The sequence below is a fragment of the Thalia democratica genome, chromosome 8 (genome assembly GCF_965202585.1).
Source record: "Thalia democratica chromosome 8, ktThaDemo2.hap1.1, whole genome shotgun sequence".
Taxonomy (NCBI): Eukaryota; Metazoa; Chordata; class Thaliacea; order Salpida; family Salpidae; genus Thalia; species Thalia democratica.
This window is the reverse complement of record NC_139172.1, coordinates 7,677,707-7,685,817: the sequence shown is the minus strand read 5'-3', so window position 1 is coordinate 7,685,817 and position 8,111 is coordinate 7,677,707. Positions and strand designations below refer to the sequence as shown.

Below are 8,111 nucleotides of genomic sequence, written 5' to 3'. Positions count from 1 at the left end.
TTTTCTTTTAACACATTTTAAGTAGCTTTACAATATCTATTAAATATTGTTGTTATACTATTAAAGACAGTTTGTTAAATTTAAGTTTATACTAAAAACGTACGAAAATTTGTTTTATAAATATCTTGTAGAAATTTAGAAAACCTGGAAAAAAAATTCAAAAAATCTTTGGCAACAACGTTTTTTTAATGTTTTAAAGTCTTGTTTTAATTTTTAAAATATAAAAAACTACTACCAATAAAACACAATACATTAAATATTTGTGTATTATTTTTTATCTTAAAACTAAGTATGTTACAAAAAAAATATTTTGTTATTGTCATATTAATAAGTAAAAGTTATATACTAGTTAGCTTTCGCGTAACTTAAGCAGTTAATAATTATTCATTAAAAACTTAAACTAATTTGTGCTTGTAGATTCAAAAAACACTTTTAGCAGACTTTATTTTATCTAAAAAACCTTAAATGATATTAAAATTTTAATTTTTATTAATTTAACAGTAATAAATACAAAACTAACATGAGTTTAGAATTCTACTTTTATAAATAAATTAGTAAAAACTTCGAATAACTTATTTTCGCTTACTGTATTTCAAACTTTAATACAAATATAACATTAAAATGCAGATACTTAAGACAGTATAATACTTTACAGTTAGAATACAAAAAAAAAACTTTTGTAAACTTGAAGATTGTTAAAATTAAAAAAAACTATAGTAATTTTAATTTGTTATCAGTTTTAAACTGTTATTTAAAAAACTTATGAGTGGAATGAAAAAAAAAGTATTTATTTGATTATCACGTCAACTTTTAGAACAGAAAAATAAAATGTTTTGCAGAAAAAAATTGACGATTTAAAAAATTCAAACCTAAAAATCTTTTTTTTTAATTGACTATTAGTTATTTAAAAATTGACAAAACATAAATTTTTATTTCGTATAATTTAACTATAAAAACTTGTGAACTTATGTTTAAATTAACTATTATCTAAAGAAATTAAGTTTTAATTACAGTATACTATAAATAAAAACTATTGCTTTTAATAAATAATGAAAACTTTAGTGTTATGCAAATATAAAACAAAAAAACAAAATGTTTAACAAAGTATAACATAGTAGTTAGACATATTTACAACACAAATAACTTCAAAAAAAAAACAATGTAATTTTAATGTGATTAGTTCTAAGTAATTTTAATCAAATGAATATTTTAAACTATAAAATTAAAAAAGAAAAAAGTATCAAAAAATATTTAAGTGAAATTTTATTAATGAACTTTTATTTTTAATATTACCTTAGTAGTTTTTGTAACACACTTTGAATTAAAAAAAAAAACTACGTTAATAGTTAATAGGGTAAAGTGTTTTTAAACTATTTTAAATTATTAAACTTGATTTTTTGCAGCAAAATATTTATCAGTAAATAAATCAAAATTTAAAAACTTTTACTAACGTTTTACTGATAAACTACTACTTTTACAATATATATGATTTTCAACGAAACAAACCACCTTAGTTATATTAAGTTTGAAATAAAAGCTCAATTGAAAATATCAAGTTGTAATGTGATAGTACAAATATTACAAAACTAAAACATAATTTTAAAAACAAAAATATACACTAAAAACGCAGTCATCAAGAAAATAGCGCCCGATAAAAAACGTTCAGTTTAAAGACTTATGATGAAAAATATAGCAGTACTCACAAATAATTAAGAATTTCCGCAAGATACACATAATTTTTAGAAAAATTCTCTCTTAACTTTAGCTATTATTTTCATATCGAAAAAATACTTTGAATTATGACGTCACACACGAAATTTCAAAGCTCTACCAATCAGAACGCAGGAAATTCTTCTTATCAGCAGGAGTTTTCTGTTTCTTCGGATTTTTTACTCTCATCTTCTGGTGTCACTTGTGGCGTCTAAAAAACAAATAAATTAATTAAGTTTTAAATAAAGCTTCTTATAATAAAAACAAATTTAATATAATACTTAAGCTACAATAATGTATATTATTTATTATTATATATTATTGTGAATTATATTACACCATTTTATTGTTCAAGTATTTAAATGTCACTTTAATGTTTTAGTGTTAAATAATTTAAACTAAAAAAAATTCAAAATGTATATAACTAACAAACTAAAAATATAAGCATTTAAAAAAATAATATGTAAAAATATTATTCTCCATATATACACAAACTTAAACAGCATTACTAGTAAGAAACTAACAGGTTTGTTATTACAAGGTCTGCTTATACACTGGATTACGTACGACTTTTTCAACTTTGCCTGCTCAATTGTAATATCGTCAGTTAGAAGTTTACCGCTGAAGAACCACCTTTGGCTTTCCAGCTCGATATTTTCCTGTATATCATTGTTAAATACATATTAAATTATATAATGTATGAACTTGCTTCGCTAGGATCTGTACTAACACAAACTATTAGCTTGAAATTTCGAATATTTATATTGAATATAACTATAAAATACTTTGGTAAATAAGTGCAAACTATCTTGTTTAAAAGTTCAGTTGTCAAGTACTCGAAGCGTATAAAAATGAACAACTTGACAGAAAATATGAAGAATCAACCTGCTGTTGAAGTCTCAGCTTGGCGACGCCGATTGTATCCGACGGTAGAACGAGAAGTTTTACCTCGTCTTCGCTCGTCAGTCGAACTTTCAACTGTCTGCTGTTTCTGTGGCAAGTTTGAAATTTCAATATATATATATATAAGATGTAACGTTATAAGGCGTTAAATCCTGGAGATCCTGATAAGCTAAGCTTATCGGAATGTATACCACAGATGTTCTTGTGCTAAAACTTTATTTCAACTAACGGCGTTTCACTGCTCTCAAATAAATTTAAGAACAGATCTACGGAGTCTCAAAAGAGCTTTTTGAGACTCCGTAGATCTGTTCTTAAATTTATTTGAGAGCAGTGAAACGCCGTTAGTTGAAATAAAGTTTTAGCACAAGAACATCTGTGGTATATATATATATATATATAAATTGTAAAGTATGAAATGTAAGTGTCAAAATAGGTTATATAAAACCTATTATAATTTTAATGACTACATTTGGTATAGTTTTCTTTTTTTTGATTAGGAATTAGAAAGATGACGAAGCTGATGAGTGCATAGGCACGAAACTCGAGTCCTTTGAGTTTTACATTTTGAAATAAACTTTTTTATTAATAAAGCCTTTAAGGTGGGCTCAGTGTGAAAGATATAATTTATCAAGTTAAATAACTTAATTCTATATATATATATGATTAATGAACTTTTTGAAGCATGTATCAACAACTGTAGTTAATTTTTACCAAAGAGGTAAGGAACATTTTTGTTTACAGGTCAGTGATTTTTAGAAACGATAGTTTGTTTAATAGAAAGTCTGAATCACTTATGATTTGTTTCCATAGCTTAATTGAGGAAGAAACAAACAACATAAAGTTTTAGTTATAACTGATATCTAGAGTTTCTTGTTAACAGATTAATTAACACAGAGTGAGCTTGTCTGGAAAAAAAATTAATCATTTGGACTCAAAATCGTTTGCAGTTTTTAATATACAAAACGCTAAAAAAGTTATAAGAATTTTGTGAGTTAAGGACATATATAGGTATACAACATTTTTTCTTAAATATGATCTTACATTTTGTCTTTTGTGTCTTGCCTTTTAGTTTTACTTTTTATTTTATTTAGTTTTACTAATAAACACATTTTTAATGTGTATCACATATCGTACATAAATTTTGTGTTTTATAGATGCGGTTGAAATTAAGCTACTAATAAACACAACTCATAAGAAACACATGTCAGTATTTATTAGACAAAAAGGTTTATCATAAATTATAGTAGTTTTTTATTGTCAATATTGGTTATATTTTCAAGTTACTTTATGATATTCACTTTGCGAAAAAAAGTTTCTGAAAATATTTATTAAAACAAATAAATTTGTATAAACATACATTACGAGATAAAGTTTACAAAAAAACATTCAAAATTTTAACATAAGTTCAAATAAATCATAAGTTGAAAAAGAACAACAAAATATTTAAACCTAGAACGATTTCAATGAGAAAAAAAGTATATATTAAAAATGTTAACTCTAGTAATTAAAATTTCAGTTGATTTTGTAGTAGAGTAAGTTTAATTGATATTTATTTCAGTTTACCTTCAGGGCATTTACATTTGGAAGATTTAAAACAAAGAAAACTATTTTAAATAATGCATACTTTTTAAAACTATTTATAATTTAATTAAATATAAATAAACAAGCGCAAATTTATTTAGTAAATGTTCTGATAGTTTAATATTATATTTTATTTTTTAAATTTCTAAAGGAAAAAAGACAGCAACTTTCAATAATAATTTAAATTTGTACAGTTTTTCTGTAAGTTATTACCTATTGTACTATATATTAAAGCTAAAAGAAATTTAAATTACTATACCTTACATTTAGATAAGTTTAACTTTTTTTTTAAATTTAACATCTTTATTTATTTAACTTAAAAACATAGTTTATTGGCCAAAGCTATACTTTTATCAAGATTTAAAACTTTTGCTATTTGTACAAGGTTTTTTTCTTTAATGCAATTTATTTTCCTAATTTTACAACAAAAAAAAAATAAAACTTTAAACTTAGTCTGATTTTGAAGTAAGAAGCTCTCAGGTATTTTTATTACAATCTATTTAAATTAAACATTACATTAGTCAAATTAATATACAATATGCCTGTAAAACTAAAGGAAAATAAAATGTTTAAGGTCTAATTTCAATTAAGTACACAACGATTTTTGAAATCATGTGAATGACAAAAACTATTTTGTTGGTACAAAAACAAAATTTATTAGTGAGCAAAGTTCTATTCTACAAAGTTTTACAACTTTAAGCTTCAATTGTTTATGAAACTTTATAATTTGTGTTTAATTAACAAGAATAAATAACTGCTTAGTCAAACTAAAAATTCAAAAAGCTACTTCTCTTTTAAAAATGTGTAAAGTTTGTGCAAATTACAATTAATACTAATAAATTTTTGAATTGTTTTATCATAATCTGCCTTTATTAACAATTTATAAAACTGGTAATCAAAAATAGGCAAAAGTTGTAATTTTAGTAGAAGCTTTAAAAGCAAATTCAAACTTTTTTTCAAGTTTTTTATACTATTTAAGTATTTTTTTTTATTTAATTCCTTATCTGTATTAACAAAATCTAGCTTTATAAAGTTTGTAGTTTAAACTTCCAAAACTGATGCAACTGTTTAAAGGTATAAATGACTTTAAAAAAAATCATTATAACTTAGGTCTAAGTTTGATACCTCTTAATTAAACTAATAAAATATGAAGATTTGAAACAGGGTTGCTATATATATTTTAAAATATTTCATAGGTTTCCTGAATTTTTTCCAGGTTTTTGAAAGTACAAGTTTTTTTGTCCATTTTCAATATAAAATATAATCTAAGGAAAAAAATGTCTTAAATAGTAAAAAAGTATTAAAATAAACTGTAGAATTTTTTAAACGTGTTTAGATGATTTAGGTTCTAAATTATTAAAAATAAGTTATATGATAGAATTTTCGTAACTAATCTAATTTCAATATTTTGCATACAAAGTTTGTTTAGTATTTAAGTTTTTTTAAGTTTATTAGTCATTTTTGTTAAAGTTTTGTGACAACTTTGTATATATAACAACTAGTAATCTAATTATAAAAAATGATATGTTAGATACCTAAGTGTAACTGATATTTAAGTTTTAACACTAGAAACGAAACAAAATTAAATAATAAAACTATAAAGTTATGAAAACATATTGTACCACTAAAAAAGAAAGAGAACTTACTTTCGTAGACTAAAAAAAAATTATAATAAGTTGAAGCTAGCTTAAATGGGAGCTTTGAAAAAAAACACATTATAGTTGCCACTAATGCAAAGTGATTATTTTTAACTAGAGAATATTTCAAACTAACGGATCATCTGAATTTACAGGTTGAAGTTTGTGGGGAAGCTGCGATTGAGACACCTTGCGGTCATCTTTTTTCACGATATTCACCGGTAACGACAGACAGTACACCGGTAATTGGTAGTGGTTGCCCAACTCATCGTAACAATCCATCAGTGTTCCTGTTGATTTGATTGGTTGTTAGCTATGGTTGATTCTTAAAGATTAGTTAGTTATTATTAAATCATATTGCAGATGTGCCACAAATCAAGCTGAGAAAAAATTCCTGACTTTTTCTGACTTATCCTGATTTTTTACTAAAATTTTCCTGACTTTTCTAAATCAAACTGTTAATTTAGACTTATTCTAAAAAGCATAATCAAACACTTGAAACTATATAAATCTTTTTATCTTAACTTTATACAGGTTAAAACAACAGTTTTTTTTTTGCTGAATTCAATCATATAACTTCCATTACATCACTTAAACCATCTGTGTATGATTATTAAATAATGTTGTAAGTTTCTAGGAAAATTTTACAATTTTAGTCTAACTTTAAATTTTTTAATTAATTTTTTCTTTAGCTAAAGGCTTTAGAAAATTAGGAATTTTGTAAATTTGACAAAATCTGACGTTTTTTCTAATTTTGTCAAATTTCCTGACTTTTCCTGGTTTTTGTCATTTTTTTTAAGTTTTTCATGACTTTTCCTGAATTTCCTGACCTTGTGGCAGCCCTGATATTGGTTACTTGTATTACGAAGGCCTACTATTCGAATAATAGAACAATAAATAATATACTTGAACTAGGATTATATTTTTCAAGAAAGATTAACTTATTAATTATGCTTAAGTATTTAAGTATATTATCTACCGGTTGATATTTATATTCAACAAGCAAGTTTTAGAAGTTACACATCTAAACTAAATGTAAAATTATTTTTATTACAAACATTTTAAATGCTGTTTAGCTAAAAATGAATCCTTAAAACTTATACTAGTAATACTAAGCTATAAATAATTTTTTTCTCAAATTTAACAAATATCAATAAAATAATTCAGTTTATATTCAAACTCAGCTACTTAAAAGTTATAAAACTTGAAAAAAATTGCTTTAAAAACATTTATAAAAAAATCAATATTTAGAAAGCTTGTAAAATGTTAACCGAAAGACTCAAACATTCTCAAATATCAGCTGCAAAGTTATTTAATTCGCTTAACAACATACTCAAGCTATTATTTTTCAACTAGTTTAAAAAAGTTTAATACTAGGCGTAAAAAATCACTTAAATACAAAATGTAAACACTAGTACTCAAGTATTAAGTTTAACAGATCGATTTTGTTGATGTATTTATAGCAAATATCAATATTTTGGTTGCATAGCAAAAACACAGTTTTCTACTATTTTTAGCACTTTTTATAACTTATTTCTGTAATGATATTTTCATTACTAATTAAAGTAAAATCATTTACAAAAAATCTGATCAATAATTTTAATTTTAGGTTTAAATTTAAAAACTTAATTATTTGTATTAACAAGCTAATTTGTACTACTAAATACTAAACTACAAAATATCATTATACAAAACTACTAATGATTTAATTGTATTGATTCGAAATTTTTATAAAGCTCTAAACGTAATTTTAATGTCATAAACAAACGATTTTATTTATAATTTGTAAATGATTTTAAGATTTTTAATTGAAACTAAAGACTTATGCTAATTTAATAACAGTAATTAGTATTTTATAGATGAATACTTTATAACTAAAGTGCAATTATTTAGTGAGAAAGTTACTTTACATGTTTCAATTACTTTTGTTAGGTTTTAATACACCATTTTATTAGTTTAAACTATAACACGTTAATTAAAAAAATTTACAATCGCTTTATATTAATTTGCTATTCTTAATACTAGAAAAAAACCAAATAGTGTTTCAATGAAAAACTATCAACACTTCATACATAGTTTAGTTTTAATAAGATATTAAAATACACTATAAAAAAACAACTTAAAAAGTAAAAAAAAAAATACTTTAAACTTTTATATTACTGTAATATTTACTATGCTGTATAAAAATGTGTACACAAGATTAAAAAATTATCAAAACATTTTTGTATGTGTTGATTTTTGGTTGAGAATAGTTTTGATTATTTTTTAAATTGAGTCACA

General features: G+C 23.1%; 1 protein-coding gene across 1 annotated transcript; it reads right to left on the bottom strand.

The window, feature by feature from the left end:
• Positions 1-1,710: 1,710 nt before the first annotated feature.
• On the bottom strand, positions 1,711-7,118 carry LOC145842863 (ubiquitin domain-containing protein 1-like). The gene is made up of 5 exons (XM_082950341.1): positions 7,103-7,118; positions 5,968-6,121; positions 2,596-2,701; positions 2,235-2,369; positions 1,711-1,921 (listed from the first exon to the last, which is right to left on the bottom strand). Exons 1-5 carry the CDS (start codon positions 7,116-7,118, stop codon positions 1,859-1,861), a joined length of 474 nt encoding a protein of 157 aa, XP_082806467.1. The 3' UTR covers positions 1,711-1,858.
• Between the last annotated feature and the right edge of the window lie 993 nt (positions 7,119-8,111).

Bases quoted from the DNA above. Each gene is read 5' to 3' on its own strand.
- LOC145842863 (XM_082950341.1), bottom strand. The intron at 2,702-5,967 runs GTTAGTTTGAAA...AACTTGCCACAG, and splicing joins CCTGTAAATTCAGATGATCC to AAACAGCAGACAGTTGAAAG. The intron at 1,922-2,234 runs GTTAGTTTCTTA...TTTGTTTTTTAG, and splicing joins GACCTTGTAATAACAAACCT to ACGCCACAAGTGACACCAGA.